Genomic DNA, 19,223 nt, shown 5'->3' with positions numbered 1-19,223 from the left:
GTGTTACTGCATAGGAATATGATCAATACATCAATTAATCAACCTTTTCATTAACTAGTGAAAGTGAATTGTCACAAACAAAATAAGTATATTGATACATTATTTACTGGTGAATAGTAGTCATTGATCTGATGACTCCCTCTCACTGTTTGCAATGTTTTCTTCAAATTCTAATTCTTCAGTTTTTGAACTTGTTTTCAGTTTTGTGGAAGATTAAATTGACCTGCCTGTCCAGTGTGTTAGTAATACGTGTGCTAGTAATCTTGCCACTACATGGCAAACGTTAGTTCAAACACAGATCACATTTCATTGGAAGTCATAGAGTATCCCTTCAGCCCACCATGTCTGTGTCAGCCACTAGGTACCTATCCATTCCGATCCCATTGAGCAACAGCTCTTCTGTGCCTTCAAGTGCCAGTCCAGATACATCTTAAATGTTGTGAGAGTACCTGCCTCCACAACCCACTCAGGCAGTGTGTTCCAGATTCCAACTGGAAAATGTTCTTCCTCAGATCCCATCTAAACCTCTTACCTTGAACCTCTGTCTTCTAGTTTTACATACATTTGCTATGAGGGAAGGTTTTCCACCGTTATTAAATTGGTTTATTATTATTGTCATTATTGTCACATGTACTGAGGTACAGTAAAAAAAAAACTTTGTTTTGCATGCTGTCCATACAGATCATTTCATTACAACAGTGCATTGAGGTAGTGCAAGGAAAAACAATAACAATGCAGAATATAGTGTTACAGTTACAGAGAAAGTGCAGTGCAGGCAGACAATAAAGTGCAAGGCCATAGTGAAGTCAAGGGTCCATCTGATCGTATTAGGGGATCATTCAACAGTCGTATAGCAGTGGGATAGAACTGTCCTTGAGCCTGATGGTACAGTATATGCTTTCAGAACTCGGTACATGTGACAATAATAAACCAATTTACCTATGCTCTCTGGAGTGTATATGTGGAAGTGCCTGGAGGCTGGGTCACTGTTCAAGGCTGAGTTTAGGTAGTTTTTTTAAACCAAAGGGAAATCAAGATTATAAAGACCAGACCAGGGAGGAAAGATCTTATTGAATGCTGGATCAAGTCAAGAGGTGTCTGGTCCACTCCCTCTCCTCTTTAAGTTCCTGTTGAGGAATAAGGAGCTAATGTAAGGTTCTGGTGCAAATCAGGCAGACGCTAATTGAATGGTGGAGCAGCCTGAGGGGACTGAATCACCTTTTCCTATCCAAATGCAGTTTTTTGCATTTGTATATAAAATATATTCTTAACCCTAATCTGCACCTGTTTTGCACAGAGGGCTTAGGCTTCTGCTGTTAACTGGCCTGTTGTAGGAATGCAAGTTTAAATGTCATTCATTTTTCTGAATGAATCTTCTTTTTGGTTATTTATCTGCTGTTGATTCAAGATTTGTGACAGTACATTGTAATCTTTAGACTGTTCATTTAGAATAATTTTCTTAAGTTGAAGTCTTAATTTTCATTTCTTTAGATTGTGCACAGGTAAAGCCCCCACTTTGGCTCCAAACCCTCATGACTGCCTGCTGTTTTGCCAGTGACTTCAGCATTCAGAGTATTGCCATTTCACTGGTGCTTGACTTAGTTGGCCTAGCTCAATCGGTTGCTGTTGTTAGTGGAGAAAACTTGAACAGCCTTGAACCAGCACAGCCCAGAAGTCCAAACCAGGGCACAGTGGCTGTGGTCATCATGCCACCACTAACACTAGGAAACCTCAAGTTTATGGTTCAGAAGACTGAATTTTTCAAGGTGAGTACATTTTTTAAGATTTTGAGCTATGAATGGTAAAGACTTTCTGCCTTAGCTGCTAAAAATGGTTCTGCTGTACAGGGAACTAAATTTCAATGTTTTATATTAAACATTATATTGCACATAAAATTTTGTTTGATAGAATGTTTAGATTTGCAACATTTTAAGAAATTGCATGGTATGACAGGAATACCTCTTAAATGTTGACTTACAGTCATAGCGTCATACTGCATGGAAACAGGACCTTCGGCCCAACTGATCCATTCCAACCAAGGTGTCCATCTAAGCGAGTCCCATTTTGTCTGCATTTGGCCCATATCCCTCTAAACCTTTCCTATCCATGTACTTATCCAAATGTCTTTTAAATATTGTTATTGTACCTGCCTCAACTACTTTCTCTGTCAGTTTATTCCATATATGCACCATCCTCTGTGTGAAGAAGTTGCCCTTCCGGTCCCTTTTAAATCCTTCCCTTCCTACCTTAAACCTATCCCCGAAAATGCTTTTGACAAACTGAAAAGCTTTAATTGGATCATTGGGATCTCTTCTGGGGAAGGTGGGACCTGTACAGAGAGGACGGGTTACACCCAAAACTGGGGGGGGGGGGGGGGGGGGGGGGGCCAATATCCTTGCAGCCAGGTTTGCTAGGGTTGTTTGGGAGGGTTTAAACTAGTTTGTGAGGGGGATGGGAACCGGAGGAGTAGGTCAGAGGAAGAAGGGGATGGGGAAAAGTCAGATCTAACAGGCAGAGAGGCTTTGAGGAAGGAGAAGCAGAGTAGAGGCTATAAAAGTAGTAAGGTGGATGGGCTAAAGTGCATTTAAGTAAATGCATGAAGCATCAGGAATAAGGGAGATGAACTGAGAGCTTGGATAAGTACATGGGACTACGATATTGTGGCTATCACAGAGACATGGCTGACACCAGGGCAGGAATGGATATTGAATATTCCTGGTTTTCAATGTTTTAAAAGGGATAGGGAAGGGGGGAGAAAAGGAGGAGGGGTGGCAATACTGGTCAGGGACACTATTACAGCTGCAGAAAGGGTGGATAATGTAGAAGGATCCTCTCTAGAGTCAAAATGGTGGAAGTTAGGAACAAGAAAGGAGCGGTTACTCTACTGGGAGTATTCTATAGGCCCCCGGTAGCAGTAGGGATACCGAGGAGCAGATTGGGAGGCAGATTTTGGAAAGATGCGAAAATAACAGGGTTATTATTGTGGGAGACTTCAACTTCCCAAATATTGATTGGCACCTGCTTAGTGCCAAAGGTTCAGATGGGGCAGAGTTTGTTAAGTGTGTCCAGGACGGATTCCTGTCACAGTATGTTGACAGGCCAACTAGAGGGAATGCCATATTAGATCTAGTTTTAGGTAATGAACCTGGTCAGGTGACAGATCTATCGGTGGGTGAGCATCTGGGGGACAGTGACCACTGCTCCATAACCTTTAGCATTGTCATGGACAGGGATAGGAGCAAAGAGGACAGGAAGATATTTAATTGGGGAAAGGCGAATTATGAGGCGGAAAGGCGAGAACTTGAGAGTGTAAATTGGGATGATATTTTTGAAGGGAAATGTACTATGGAGATGTGGTCGATGTTCAGGGATCTCTTGCACGATGTTAGGGATAAATTTGTCCTGGTGAGGCAGAGAAGGAATGGCAGGGTGAAGGAACCAAGAGAGGTGGAACAACTAGTTAGGAAGAAGAAAGCAGCATACATAAGGTGTAAGCAGCAAGGATCAGATAGGGCTCATGAGGAATATAGAGTAGCAAGGAAGGAACTTAAGAAGGGGCTGAGGAGAGCAAGAAGGGGACATGAAAAGGCATTGGCGAGTAGGGTTAAGGAGAATCCCAAGGCTTTTTACTCATACGTGAAGAGCAGAAGGATGGCTAGAGTAAAGGTAGGTCCGATTAAAGACAAAGGTGGGAAGCTGTGCCTGGAAGCTGTGGGTGAGGTTCTCAATGAATACTTCTCTTCAGTATTCACCAAGGAGAGGGGTCTTGATGATGCTGAGGACAGTGTAGGTGAGGGTAATGTTCTAGAGTATGTAGATATCAAGAGAGAGGATGTGTTGGAATTGTTAGAAAATATTAGGATATATAAGTCCCCGGGGCCTGACGGAATATTCCTCAGGCTGCTTCGTGAGGTGAGGGAGGAGATTGCTGAACCGTTGGCTAGGATCTTTGAGTCCTCGTTGTCCACGGGGATGGTACCGGAGGATTGGAGGGTGGCGAATGTTGTCCCCTTATTCAAAAAAGGTAGTAGGGATAGTCCAGGGAATTACAGACCAGTGAGCCTTACGTCTGTGGTGGATAAGCTGCTAGAAAGGATTCTAAGAGGTAGGATCTATGATCATTTAGAGAATCATGGACTGATTAGGGACAGCCAGCATGGATTTGTGAAAGGAAGATCTTGCCTCACTAGCCTGATAGGGTTCTTTGAGGAGGTGACCAGGAAGATTGATGAGGGTAGTGTAGTAGATGTGGTCTACATGGATTTTAGTAAGGCGTTTGACAAGTTTCTGCATGGTAGTCTTCTTCAGAAGGTCAGATGCCAAGGGATCCAGGGAGGCTTGGCCATGTGGATTCAGAATTGGCTTGCCTGTAGAAAGCAGAGGGTTGTGGTGGAGGGAGTGCATTCGGATTGGAGGGCTGTGACTAGTGGTGTACTACAGGGATCGGTTCTGGGACCTCTACTTTTTGTGATATTTATTAATGACTTGGATGAGGGGGTGGAAGGGTGGGTTAGTAAGTTTGCAGATGACTCAAAGATCGGTGGTGTTGTGGATAATGTGGAGGGCTGTCGAAGCTTACAGAGGGATATTGATAGGATGCAGAACTGGGCTGACAGGTGGCAGATGGAGTTCAATTTGGAGAAGTGTGAGGTGGTATACTTTGGAAGGACAAACTCCAAGGTGGAATACAAGGTAAATGGCAGGATTCTGGGCAGCGTAGAGGAGCAGAGGGATCTGGGTGTTCATATCCACAGATTACTGAAAGTTGCCACACAGGTGGATAGGGTAGTTAAAAGAGCTTATGGGATGTTAGCTTTCTTAAATCGTGGGATCGAGTTTAAGAGCCGCGAAGTAATGATGCATCTTTACAAAACTCTGGTTAAACCACACTTAAGAGTACTGTGTCCAGTTCTGGTCGCCTCATTATAGGAAGGATGTGGAGGCATTGGAAAGGGTGCAGAGGAGATTTACCAGGATGCTGCCTGGATTATAGAGTATGAATTATGAAGAGAGACTAAAGGAGCTTGGGCTTTACTCATTGGAAAGGAGGAGGATGAGGGGAGACATGATAGAGGTCTACAAAATAAGAGGAATAGATAGAGTGGACAGCCAGCGCCTCTTTCCCAGGGCACCAATGCTCAATACAAGAGGGCATGGCTTTAAGGTAATGGGTGGGAAGTTCAAGGGAGATGTCAGAGGGAAGTTTTTCACCCAGAGAATGGTTGGTGCATGGAATGCGCTGCCTGCGGTGGTGGTGGAGGCTGATACGTTGGTCAAGTTCAAGAGATTGTTAGATAAGCATATGGAGGAATTTAAGTTGGAGGGATATGTGGGAGGAAGGGGTTAGATAGTCTTAGGAGTGGTTTGAAGGCCGGCACAGCATGGTGGGCCGAAGGGCCTGTATTGTGCTGTATTGTTCTAATTGAAGGTATTGGCATCCACTCATCTCCACACTTATTTTCCCTAATGACTGTCATTAAAATAACAAATGCACATCATTCTGCATGGCTTGGTTAAATAATAGTGCAAGATGCTTCAGTAAAGTTTAATTAAACCTTGTAAAATGCTGTGCATGCTTATGCTATTTTTTTTCCAAATTATGCAGTAGATTCATAAGAGTAGTTTATTCTCAAAGATGTACTGGTAAGTCATCTAGCTACTTTAAATTGTCCCTTAGTGATGGTAAGTGGCAACAGCATCAGAGGGGATTTGATGAGCATGTGAGACAGGAACTGTAGAGAAATAAGAAGGCGAGAATTGGATCGATGAGATTGCTTTGTTGAGAGCCTGTATGGACCCGATGGTCTGAATGGCTTCTGTGTCATAATAAGTAACTATTAGAGTCATAGATTTATAAAGCATGGAAACGGCACTTTGGCACAACTTGCCCATGCTGACCAAGGTGTCTACTTGAGCTAGTCCTATTTGCCTGCGTTTTGCTCATATTCCTCTAATCCTTTCCTATCCAAATGTCTTTTAGATGTTATAATTCTACCCACCTCTACCACTGCTTCTAGCAGCTTGTTCATATACCCACCATCCTCTGTGTGGAAAAAGTTGCCCCTCAGATCCCTTTTAAATCTTTCCCCTCTCACCTTAAACCTATGCCCTCTAGTTTTAAACTCTCCTACCCTGGGAAAAAGACATAGTCTTTCATTAAGTTTTTATAAGCATTGTTTTACACTTATTTTAGTAATCGACAAACATTTCCTACCCTCTGTGTTAGAAGGTTGAAGATCTTGCATTTATTCTTGGTGTGAATAGAATCATGGGTAATTTAAACATTTTTCAAAACAATACTCTGGTTATCTGGTAGCAAGTTTTCAAGTAGCCTTGAATGAAGCGAGAGTAGTTGGAAATGATCAGGAAGGCCCAGCGACGTGAGGAGATTAGCATGTTCTGTTTTGAATTATGGGAAGAGTCTGCAAATAATGAAATGAAACAGGTTGGCTACTTGTATCAGACTTGACTTCAACATTTCAGTGGGTAATTTTTGGGGAACTTGGAGTTGTATCAGGGAGATGTTTCTGTATTACAAAGCAAGTCCTTTGATCCACCAGGTCCATGTGACTTTTCAGTACCCATCTACACTAATCCCATTTTTCAGCACCTGGTTTATAGCTTTCTATGCATTGGTGAATCAAGTTCTTGTCTCAGTGCTACTTAAACGTTTTGCAAGTTTCTGCCTCAACAACCCCCTCAGGCAGTGTTTTCCAAATTCCAACCACTCCTTGGATGAAAAATATTCTTCCTCAGGTCCCCTCTAAATATCCTTCCCCTTACCTTAAACCTATGCCCTTTAGTTTTTAGATACCTCTGCTATGATGAAAAGTTTCCTACTATCTACCTTATCGGCCTCTCATAGCCTGAAGAGACGTGTGTGAAGGACAAGAAAGTCCGATCTAAATCATAACCAAAAGCTTCTGTTGCATTCCTGGGTTTTGCAATTATACAAAGAAGCAATCTGGCAGTGTGAATCACGCCCCATAAAAATTGAGATGTTCAGAGAACATGGATATGACAAAGATGTCTTTCTCCAATAAGGAGTTCACAGCAGATCTGAATTTGTAATGTGAGATTAGAAGCAACTTATTAAACTAAGGAAACATCACCATGAATGGCCATCGCTTCTGAGTAAATCACCAGATTTTGCAGTGAATCAGATATGTAATACTCATCCTTGGGAATCGCAAGAATATTGGATTACAAATAAATGACTACAATGAGGGAGCGCTGGTAGCAACTAAATTAAAAGAGTGAAATTAATATACTGTACCATCAATGGTGGAAGTAACCATTACATTTATAGGAAGTATTAATGCTGCACTGTTTATCAATTAACAATTAAAATACCATTGATTTTGTTTTCTTTTCCTCTTAAGCAAGTGGCAGTAGCACTTTGGAACCAGCTTGGGGAGAAAACACCCCAATATTATCAGAGGAGTGTGGAACTGTTTTATCAGCTGCATAATCTTGTTCCATCTTCCAGTGTATGCGAAGATGTCATAAGTCAGCAACTGCTGCATAAAGACAAGGTATGGGGATGTCATACAAGATTTGTACTTCCATTGTCTGAGATCATTATGTGGCCATGACTACTGCACTGAGATCAGTGCTGCTGCATTTGCTCTCCTTGACAAATCAACAGCTACAATGACAAAGTGGCTCTTTTTAGATGCCATGCAAAGCTCTAAATGGCAGGCAGGAATTGTACACACACTTCTGACCAGATGTATGCATGTGCCCTGCTGGTGAGGGTAAATATGAACTATCCTTTGGGCCTGAAGCATGTACTGGGCCTTTTGCAAATGAAGATACGGACAATGTTTGATTGAGATCCTACCTGGACATGAGTTTGTTCTGTGGTAGATGGTGGCACTACCATCTACCACAGCAAGCTTTCACATTTTGCAGAAAGCTGCAAAAGTCAGAGAGAAAGAGAGAGAGACTTGCCTGAGCATGTAGTTGGGAGGAGAAATTCCAGGCCTATCTCTTGATAATTAGATATTTATTTTTGTTCTTTGTAGAGTAACAATTGCTTGGTGCTATTTGTGCCTTCAAGATGGCTAGTTCATGAGGGTTGCCCCTTAAGGTAAATAAGAGTCATAGGTTAGTAAATAAAAAAATTAAATTTGTTTTGAGTGAAAAATTTCTCATTCAAATGCCATTGCCTTATAACTTCAGTGACCCCTGGCTCGATGATGACTTCCAATGCAGTCTGTGTAGAGTTTGCAGGATTTCCCTGTGACTACATGGGTTTCTCCTCTGGTTTTGTCCCACACCCCAAAGACATATTCGTTGGCAGGTTAATGCCCCTAATGTAGGTGGGTGGTGGGAAAATCAGGGTGGAGTGGATGGTATGTGAGAGAGAATAGGTTACTGGGAAATAAGTGAGGGAATGGCATTGTTGGGATTGAGCTGGTATTGACTTGATGGGCCAAATATTCTTTTTCTTCCAGTTGATGCATGACTGTTATCTGTAGTGTGTAACCAGAAGATGCTGGATAATGTTATATTTGCTCTGGAATGCACTGCCTGGGGTGGTGGTGGAGGCAGATACATTGAACAGGTTCAAGAGCTTGTTGGATAGGCATATGGAGGAATGTGAGATAGAGGGATATGCGGGAGGAAGGGGTTAGGTAGTGTGAGGGTGGTCTGATGGATGGCACAACATGGTGGGCCGAAGGGCCTGTTTTGTGCTGTATGGTTCTATGGTTCTCTCTGAACTTTTGGCCTGAATGTAATTGGTCTTAAAGTTTCTTCTGTGGCTTTAGGAGTTAAATAACTTAACAAGAGTCCCATGATAGAGCAGGTATGAGAACTGAAAACCAAGATGCTGTGAATTTTCAAAATCTGAAATTAAAGTGGAAATGCTGGGAATGCTTAGAAGAATCTGTAAAGTGAGAAACAGAGTTAATGCTTCTCTCTCCACTGTCAACACCTTCCTTCTCTTCTCACAGCAAATTCTGTTTGTACTTCTGAACATGCTGTCTAATTTTAGTGGATTGGAAAGTTTAGCATGCTTTGCGTTTTCCGTTAAAATGCGTTCTTGTAAAACATGTGGTGCCTGAATTTGTGACTGAATTACAACTAGAAGGTTTACGCTATAACACAGGTGGAAGAAACCTAATGCATTGAACCAAAACCAGTCCCTTGCAGCAAACATTCTGTTCCTACCTAACCATCACTAATTATGTTGTTTGCAACATCCAGAAGACCATATTAAAACTAGACTTGAAGCAATAATTGTGAACTGTTGTAAACATAAAATTTTGTGTGAATATGTTCCTGCTTCATGCAAAAAGCAGCAAAGCTTCACCCTGTGATATAAATTACTACCTTCGAGATATATAATTATTCTTTTACCAGTTGTGATTCTTGTGACAGCTGGATCTTGTCTGATATAAAATTGCCAGCCTTGTAGTCTTTCTTTTATTAAATATTTGAACATGAGATTCTTAGAACATAGAAACATAGAACAATTACAGCATAATTCAGGCCCTTCGGCCCACAAAGCTGTGCCGAACATGTCCCTACCCTAGAAATTACTAGGCTTACCCATAGCCCTCTATTTTACTCAGCTCCATGTACCTATCTGACAATCTCTTGAAAGACCCTATCGTATCCGCCTCCACCACTGTTTTTGGCAGCCCATTCCACACACTCACCACTCTCTGAGTAAAAGACTTACTCCTGACAACTCCTCTACATCTACTCCTCAGCACCTTAAACCTATGTCCCCTTCAGCCCTGGGGAAAAGCCTCTGACTATCTACCCTATCAATACACCTACCCATCATCTTATACACCTCTATCAGGTCCCCCCTCATCCTCCGTCTCTCCAAGGAGAAAAGACCAAGTTCCCTCAACCTGCTTCCATAAGGCATGCTCCATATTCCAGGCAGCATCCTTGTAAATCTCCTCTGCACCCTCTCTATGGCTTCCACATCTTTCCTGTAGTGAGGCGACCAGAACTGAGCACAATACTCCAAGTGGGGTCTGACCAGGGACCTATATAGCTGCAACAATACCTCACAGCTCCTAAGTTCAATTCCCCGATTGATGAAGGACAATACACCATATGCCTCCTTAACCACAGATTCAACCTGCGCAGCCACTTTGATAATCCTATGGACTCGGATCCCAAGATCCCTCTGATCCTCCACACTGCCAAGTGTCCTACCATTAATACTATATTCCGCCAACATATTTGACCTTATATTTAACATATTTAATATGTTAGCATATGCCAACATACTTAATATGCCAACATATTTAATCTTCCAATTTCCTGCCTGAGAGCCTCATAATTCCCTCTACTCCAAGTAAATACCTTTCTAGTCTGTCTGTTCCTATCCCTCTCCAGTGCTAATGTAAAAGAGATAGAATTATGATCATTATCACCAAAATGTTCACCCACTGAGAGATCTGACACCTGACCAGGTTCATTTCCCAATATCAAATCAAGCACAGCCTCTCCTCTTGTAGGTCTATCTACATACTGTGTCAAGAACCCTTCCTGAACACACCTAACAAACTCCACCCCATCTAAACCCCTCACTGTCCGGAGATGCCAATCAATGTTTGGGAAATTAAAATCCCCCATCACAACAACTCTGTTATTCTCACACCCTTCTAGGATCTGCTTCCCTATCTGCTCCTCAATAACTCTGTCACTATTGGGCAGCCTATAAAAAATACCCAGCGCAGTTATCGACCCCTTCCTGTTCCTAACCTCCACCCACAGAGACTCCGTAGACAATCCCTCCACAACGTCCACCTTTTCCGCAGCCGTGACACTATCTCTGATCAACAGTGCCACTCCCCCACCTCTTTTGCCTCCCTCCCTGTCCTTCCTGAAACAGCTAAAACCCGGCACTTGAATCAACCATTCCAGCCCCGGAGCCATCCAAGTCTCCGTAATGGCCACCACATCATAGCTTCAAGTATCGATCCAAGCTCTAAGCTCATCCGCCTTGTTCACAACACTCCTTGTGTTAAAATAGACACATCTCAAGCCTGTCTGAACACTTCCCTTCTCTATCACCTGCCTATGGTACTTACTCCTAGCTTCCTCTATTTGAGAGCCAAACACCTCTTCCCCAGTCTCTCCAGTACGGATCCCACCCCCCAACAATTCTATTTTAAACTCTCCCCAGTAGAACTCTTCTACTGAGAATGCACCATTCTCACTCTTCTAGTGAGAATGCACCACAATAGCAGCAACAACTTCTATTTCTTTAGCACCTTTAAGTTAGTAAAGTGTCACAAGGTGTTTCACAGGAGCGATATCAATAATTGTTGCCAGGCTAGATTAGGGCAAAAGCTTGATCTAAGAGGTAGGTTTACAGAAGCATTTTAAAGGAGAGGTGGCGAAGTTGTGAGGTTAGTGTGGGGCTTTGAAAGATGAAGGTACAGGTGCCGGAGGCGGAATAGTTAAAATTTGGGGATGAGGAAGCGGCCAGATGTGCAAATTTTCTAAACATGAGGTACTCATAGCTAGCTTCAAGTAAGGTTACTTTTTTTTTGTATGATATCCCAGCTTAGCTGCCAATTTTTTTCCTCCTTGGGCCAGAACTGAACATTGCATTATTGTTGTGGAACATGTGGTTTTAACTTCTGTCCTTTTATTATAGAAAATACGAATGGAAGCTCACTTAAAATTTTCAGTGCTTTGGCACATAACTCGTGACCTTCTCATCAACAAATCTTCTTCCTTTAAACGCACTTTTGACAGGTCAGTGAATTTAAAAGCTGTATGTTATTGTAGTGTAAAAGTATTTTTAAATGCCAAAATAAATATTATGGGTTATAGAGTGAAATACATTTTCTGATGTTACACAGATGCATTGAGGAAAATGGGGAGATCGAAAAAGCAAGTCAGATGCTGAAAGTCTGAAGTAAAGCAGAAAATGATGCAGGGATTTTGCAGAACTTGAGTTAGGTGATTTAATAGGTTGAATGGAGACATTGATGGAATACATTTTGCTTGAGCTGCCATTCGAATAAGCTAGACTCTGCATACCTCAATAAGAGAGAAGCTGTGCTTTTCCTGTTCACATATATCTTAGATCCTTTGTAGAGAATAGCACTCTGCATCAGATTCTCAACAACCATTATGTTGCTACGTGAAAGCCCACAAGAGGTGTGTGTGTACCTGTCAACCAAATGAATGGTGACCTCAGTTGGCAACAAAATCCATTAATTCCAAGCCATGTTCTGGTCAAAGCCATTGAGAAGTTGGAGTAGACCATTCGGCTCTCTGAACCTGCACCTCAATTCAGTATGATCGTTTCAGTACCATAGTCTTACTATCTGCCATTCCTCTTGATACCTTTTGTGTCTTGAAATCTGTCTTCTCCTTGGCCTCCACCACCTTCTGAGAATCAAAATCAGATTTATTATCACTGACTTATATGACGTGAAATTTGTTGTTTTGTGGCAGCAGTACAGTGCAAAGACACAAAATTACTATAAATTACAAAAATAAATGAATAGTGCAAAAAAAAGGAATAATAAGGTAGTGTTCATGGACTGTTCAAAAACCTGATGGCGGAGGGGAAGAAGCTTTTTCTGAATCATTGTGTGGGGTCCTCAGGCTCCTGCACCTCCTCCCTGATGGTAGTAACAAGAAGAGGGCATATCCTGGATGGTGAGGATCCTTAGTGATGGATGTCGCCTTCTTGAGGCGCCGCCTCTCGAAGATGTTCTCGATGGTGGGGAGGGTTGTGCCCATAATGAAGCTGGCTAAGTCTACAACCCTCTGCAGCCTCTTGCGATCCTATGCATTGGAGCCTCCTTACCAGGCTGTCATGCAACCAGTCAGTATGCTCTCCACTGTACATCTATAGAAATTTGTAAGAGTCTTTGGTGACACACCAAAGATGCCAAAAATTCACCTCCCCCTGAGAGAAGAAGTTTCTTCTCGTGTCTTACCCCATGTTCAGAGACTACAACCCCTCATTCTAGAACCCCTCCAACCTGGGGAAACTGCCTCCCGTGCACTCATCCTGTCAAGCCCTATCAGAATTTTTGCTGTTTAAATGAGCTCTCCCATTCTTCAAAACTGTAGTAAGTACAAGTCCAGTTGCCCCAATCTCTCCTCATTGTACTCCCTCTGTGACAAATATATCCTTTCCTGGGCAGGGAGAATGAAATAATGCACAATATTCCAGGTATTGTCTGACCAAGATGCTGTATAATTGTGTCAAGAATCCTTGTTCCTGGTCAATACTCTTACAATGAAGTAGCATTTGCCTTATTAACTGCCATGTCTGATCTTAGTGACTGGTGTTCAGGGATACCTGGATCCCTTTGTATATCAACATTTCCCAACTTCTCATCACTTAAGTAATAGTCTACCTTTTTGTTTTTCCTACTGAAGTGGATAACTTGATATTTATCCACTGTACCTGCCATGTATTTGCCTACTCAGTTAACTTATCTAAATTGCTTTGAAGCCTCTTTGTACCCTGCACACAACTCCTCCTAGTTTTATGTCACCAGTGAACTTAGCAATATTATATTATATTTGGTTCCTTCATCCAGATCATTGATAAATATTGTGGATTACTGGGGCCCAAGCACTGCCGTACCTACAAGACCCATTTATTCCTGCTCTGTTAGCTGGATCTTGCTTCTAAATTATGTTCTTGATGTCTCTGATCCACTCAGATATTTGCAAAATATTGCTTATATTTATATTTGTTTTGGCAGATCTCTTTTTATAATGCTTGACAGCCTGAGCAGCACAGATGGCTCTATTTGTTCAGTAGCTCAGGCCTGGCTGAATCAAGTCATCCAGAGACATGACATTGCGAGAATCCTTGAGCCACTACTTCTGCTGCTCCTTCATCCAAAAACCCAGCGCATCTCCGTGCAACGAATGCAAATAGAAAGGCACATAAATAAATCCAAGAATACTTCTATTGAAGAAGAAGGAGATAATTACTTGGGAGCAATTAATGCTGTTGATGGTGGGTGTCCTTTTAATAAGTGTTATTATATGGAAAGTCTTGTTGTTAATCTGTTTTGAATTTTAATTTAATTCACCAATCATTATAATATTGATCATCTGGAAATTGTGAGTTTTAATTACTCTGTTATGAAATCTGAAGTAAAGTCCTTCTTCCCTCCTCTGAACCAACCTTCCCTCCTCCTCTCCCCATAACTAACACCTGCTCAGTCAGATTCCCAACTGAAGAATGTTGCTGCCTGTTAAAGTGCATATTATTTTAAGTGAAAACAATAACTAAAAAAAAATGGTTTCAAATATTTGGAAGATTTTTCCCAGTTGATACCAACGTTGACAGATCATTATTATTTATTTTTTGTATTGCAACTTAATTTTACTTTACACAATGCAACTTTTCTCTTTGTCTTATTAGAAAATAACTCTTTGTCCTATTAGAAAATCAGCAAGGCGTTTGATAAGGTACCCCATGCGAGGCTTATGGAGAAGGTGAGGAGACATGGGATCCAAGGGGACATTGCAGTGTGGATCCAGAACTGGCTGGCCCACAGAAGGCAAAGAGTGGTTGTTGAAGGGTCGTATTCTGAGTGGAGGTCGGTGACCAGTGGTGTACCTCAGGGATCTGTACTGGGACCCTTACTATTTGTGATTTTTATAAACGACCTGGATGAGGAAGCAGAGGGGTGGGTTAGTAAGTTTGCGGATGACACGAAGGTTGGGGGTGTTGTGGATAGTTTGGAAGGCTGTCAGAGGTTATAGAGGGACATAGATAGGATGCAGAGTTGGGCTGAGAAGTGGCAGATGCAGTTCAACCCAGATAAGTGTGAAGTGGTTCATTTTGGTAGGTCAAATATGTTGGCGGAATATCGTATTAATGGTAGGACTCTTGGCAGTGTGGAGGATCAGAGGGGTCTTGGGGTCCGAGTCCATAGGACGCTCAAAGAGGCTGCACAGGTTGACTCTGTGGTTAAGAAGGCATATGGTATATTGTCCTTCATCAACCAGGGAATTGAATTTAGGAGCTGTGAGGTATTGTTGCAGCTATATAGGTCCCTGGTCAGACCCCACTTGGAGTATTGTGCTCAGTTCTGGTTGCCTCACTACAGGAAAGATGTGAAAGCCATAGAGAGGGTGCAGAGGAGATTTACAAGGATGCTGCCTGGAATGTGGAGCATGCCTTATGAAAGCAGGTTGAGGGAACTCGGCCTTTTCTCCTTGGAGTGACGGAGGATGAGGGGGACCTGATTGAGGTGTATAAGATGATGAGAGGTATTGATAGGGTAGATAGTCAGAGGCTTTTCCCCAGGGCTGAATTGGTGGCCACAAGAGGACATAAGTTTAAGGTGCTGGGGAGTAGATATAGAGGAGATGTCAGGGGTAAGTTTTTTACTCAGAGAGTGGTGAGTGCGAGGAATGGGCTGCTGGAAACGGTGGTGGAGGTGGATACGATAGGGTCTTTCAAGAGACTGTTAGATATGTGCATGGAGCTGAGTAAAATAGAGGGCTATGGGTAAGCCTAGTAATTTCTAGGGTAGGGACATGTTCGGCACAGCTTTGTGGGCCGACGGGCCTGAATTGTGCTGTAATTGTTCTATGTTCTATGTTCTAACTTATCCAGATGCTTGCAAATGATTAGCTAGTGAGTTTACTAAATGCAAACATATTTCTTGAATATCTTGTCTATTTCCTTGAGGTCTTGAGGTGTTCGTTTGCAAATTTCATCATTTTATTATTGTGATGTTAGTTAATAATGCTGAAAGCATAATTTAAATGTGATTTTACCAAATTTTCAAAGGTAACGTTAGCAGTATTGGTATATCTTAACTGAAAAGAAATCTCTTACAAATAGACTTTCTTTTTAATCCCGTAGTTTTTGGACACCTGTCATTTGACCCTGGAAAACATCCACCTTCAAAAGGACCTGTTAGCAAACATTTAGGTGCAGAAGAGATGGAAAACTTCAGCTTTACAGTGAACCCTCTGAGTGACAGGTTGTCTATGTTGAGCACAAGCAGCGAGACCTTGCCGTTTGGAGTGTCAGACTTTGATCTACAGGAACAGCAGGCAGAAATGCTCCACAGTTCAGAATCTGGCTGTTCCCAGTCCTCAGCAGGAGACAACAGCAGTTATGAGGCAGAGCTCCTGACTGTGAGCAGTTTGAAGACCAATCGGAGTTCACAGATTTGGTCGGAAGATTCGGTAGATGATATAGTGCAGCAAGTGGTTTCAGATTTGATTAGTGCTGTTGTAAATGGATTAAAAGATAAGTCTGAACTTCTTGAATATCAGGTTCCAACATCCACTGAGACCAGTACAGTGGGATCAAGCATTAACATACAGGTGGCAGAGTGTTCTGTCCAAAGTGAAAGTAAAGGAGTGCTTGCTCGAGGTTCTCTGAATGAGATAGCTAAAAGTGCCAGTCCTGAAAGTTTTTCAGTCTCTACTGATGGTGGCATTGGGACCATGACTGAGAGTCTAAGTAGACCCAGATCATCACCATCTATTGCAACATCTGAGAATCCTTCACCTAACTACAGCCTCTCTGCAGAGGAGGTGCAGTCTCTGAAAAGAAGTCCAACTGGTGAGCGTTTAGGACAACATGGGAAAACAATGGAGAAACTGTCTGCCATGGAGCTTGGGTTCAAAGATTTCCCGAAACCACCTGGTGCAAAGCCCAAGATAAAAGTCAACAGAAAAAAGGAAGATGATAAGAAGAAAGCTCAGAATGAAAAAATGAAGCCACTTAATGTGTTCTTTGGAGACAGTTTGGATTTGGAGAACTGGTATAGCTGTGGTGAGGGTGAGGTTTCTGAAATCGAGAGTGATGTTGGATCACCAGGAATTTGGAAAACGTCAAAATTTCATATTCATCCTTTATACCAGCACGTTTTACTCTATCTTCAAGTATGTGATTCTACAAGGGCTTTGCACGCTCTATCTGCCATTGAAGCCATCTTGAAAGCAAATCCCGCAGGATTTGTCAATGCAATTTCTACCACCAGTGTAAATAATACGTACACTCCACAGCTCTCCCTGCTCCAGAACCTCATGGCCAGGCACAGAATCTCAGTGATGGGGAGGGACTTCTACAGTCACATCCCACTTGATTCCAGTCATGCTTTCCGGAGCTCTATGTACATAGAGATCATCATCTCTCTCTGTTTATACTTCCTGAGGAGCTACTATCCAACTCATGTGAAAGTGACTCAACAAGATCTTTCTGGAAACCGAAACTTGCAAATTGTAAGCATCCAGATCCTAACTTTACTTTTTACGGAACTAGCAAAAGTGACGGAAAATTCTGCCAAAGGTTTTGCCAGCTTTATCTCTGATATGTTACTAAAGTGTAAGGTTCAGAAAGTGGTCCTTCACTGTTTGCTTTCATCTATCTTCAGTGCACAGAAATGGCACCATCTGAGAACAGCTGGGAAGAACATCACAGCTATTGAAGAGGGGCTGTTGGAGGACAGTATCATCAATTTCTCAGAGGATGAAATTGACAATTGCAGCACCTTACAGACCCAGTTACTAAAACTGGTGCAGCGATTGATTGTTCTGGAGCACCGGGTGATGGTTGCATCTGAGGACAATGAGACCGGCTATGAATTTGTCACCTCCGATCTAGAGAATAGTAATCCGCAACAGCCACTGACCTCCTTACAGTACCTACACTCCCAACCAATTACTTCTCAGGGAATGTTCATCTCCGCGGTGATTAGGGCATTGAATCAACCCTTTTCCTGTAAAATGGATGCCCAGTGGATTGGATTAATCACATCAGTTCTCCCATATATGGGGAAAGTACTGCAGAGGGTGGTGACAGCTGTCACATCACAACTTTGCCGAAATCTGGACAACCTAATCCATCAGTATAAGTATGAGTCTGGAATGTCAAACATCAGGTATGTACTGTAAAGGTTTGAGATTGGTTTGGTTTGTTACCTTTAACTCCTTTTGATTATATTTATTCTTCACATCACACATTTTAAGAATGTAACGCAGTTTAATAGGTTTCAAGGGAAACCAGCTATGGAGCTCGCTCACAATAACGTGCTCCAGTACAGTCAGATGTTGGATGAAACTTATAAATTTAATTTAGGAGCTCAATGTTTTACGGTTGAAACTTTTCATTAATTTAATGTCTATCTTTGAGTTGCCTAGCTTAGTGAGATATGATATTATTCATTGTTATTTGGGGTTTCCTACCCAATTATGTAACATTCTATTAAAGCAATGCAAGTACTCCGCAGTCAGGAAGAATGTGTGAGAGAGAATGAGAGTAAACACTTCAAGTCTATGACCATGTGGAAGAATAAAATATGTTATAAATTTGATTGACTTTAAGCATGTGCAGAGACAACAAAAGTGGGAAACGATGCAGAGGACAGAACGGAAGGTTTGTGGTAGGTTGTGACCCAGGACTAATTGAAGATTCATTGTTAGCATTTGCTTTCTGAAGAAAAAAATGGCAGTACTAGTTATGAAGTTGAGAAACAAAGAACTGTAGATGCTGGAATCTAGATGAAAAACACAATGATGCTGGAGGAACTCAGCAGGCCAGACAGCATCCGTGGAGAAAAGCAGGCGGTCATCATTTTGGGTTAGGACCCTTCTTCAGGACTGAAGATAAGAAAAGGGGAAGCCTATTATATAGGAGGGAAAAGCAGAGCAGTGATAGATGGACAAAAGAGGGGAGGTGGGGTGGGCACAAGGTGGTGATAGGTAGATGCAGGTAAAAGATCGTGATAGGCAGGTGCTGGGGAGAAGGGGAAAGCAGATTATGAAGTTGTTGCACTCACTGTTGACTCTAAGATAGTAAAGTAAGATGAGTTGCTCTTTCTTGGACTTTCCTTGAACCTGGCAGTGTAAGAGTTTGAAGACAACAGTCAGAATGGAAGTGAGACAAAGAATTCAAGCAGCAAGTGACCCGAAGCTCAGTTTTTGTATTCTTTTATAATTCTTCCAGAGACTAATGAAATACTATTCTAAGCTGTGTCTTTTTGGGTAGATAGAAGATTGTTTGACAGTACCGGTAGCCAATCCTTTTCACATAATTAAAACAAAGTGTTAGATGTACCAATCAGGTCAGGCAGCATCTGTGGAGAGAGAAACAAAGTTATTGCTAGATTAATGACCCTTTACCATAACTGGGAAAATTTAAAAAAAAAACTGACATGTTTTAAATTACAGAAAATGGGAAGGAGTGGGGAGGATGAAAAGACAGGGTGGTAACAGAAAGAAAATGAATGACA

The 19,223-nt window shown here is 42.0% G+C and overlaps 1 protein-coding gene across 6 annotated transcripts in view; it reads left to right on the top strand.

Annotated features, from left to right (window-relative positions):
- The window catches only part of dop1a (DOP1 leucine zipper like protein A), a 158,087-nt gene that overhangs the window by 75,951 nt on the left and 62,913 nt on the right, over positions 1–19,223 (top strand). For all 6 annotated transcript variants that reach the window (XM_052011959.1, XM_052011960.1, XM_052011962.1 and 3 more), the window contains exons 15-19: positions 1,492–1,766; positions 7,383–7,535; positions 11,636–11,736; positions 13,716–13,975; positions 15,842–17,873. In XM_052011959.1, coding sequence (XP_051867919.1) covers positions 1,492–1,766; positions 7,383–7,535; positions 11,636–11,736; positions 13,716–13,975; positions 15,842–17,873 — 2,821 coding nt within the window. The remainder of the gene's footprint in view (positions 1–1,491; positions 1,767–7,382; positions 7,536–11,635; positions 11,737–13,715; positions 13,976–15,841; positions 17,874–19,223) is intronic.

The sequence above is a fragment of the Pristis pectinata genome, chromosome 3, assembly GCF_009764475.1.
Source record: "Pristis pectinata isolate sPriPec2 chromosome 3, sPriPec2.1.pri, whole genome shotgun sequence".
Classification (NCBI taxonomy): Eukaryota; Metazoa; Chordata; class Chondrichthyes; order Rhinopristiformes; family Pristidae; genus Pristis; species Pristis pectinata.
The sequence above is the reverse complement of the archived record's forward strand: the minus strand, read 5'-3'. Positions and strand labels throughout refer to the sequence as shown.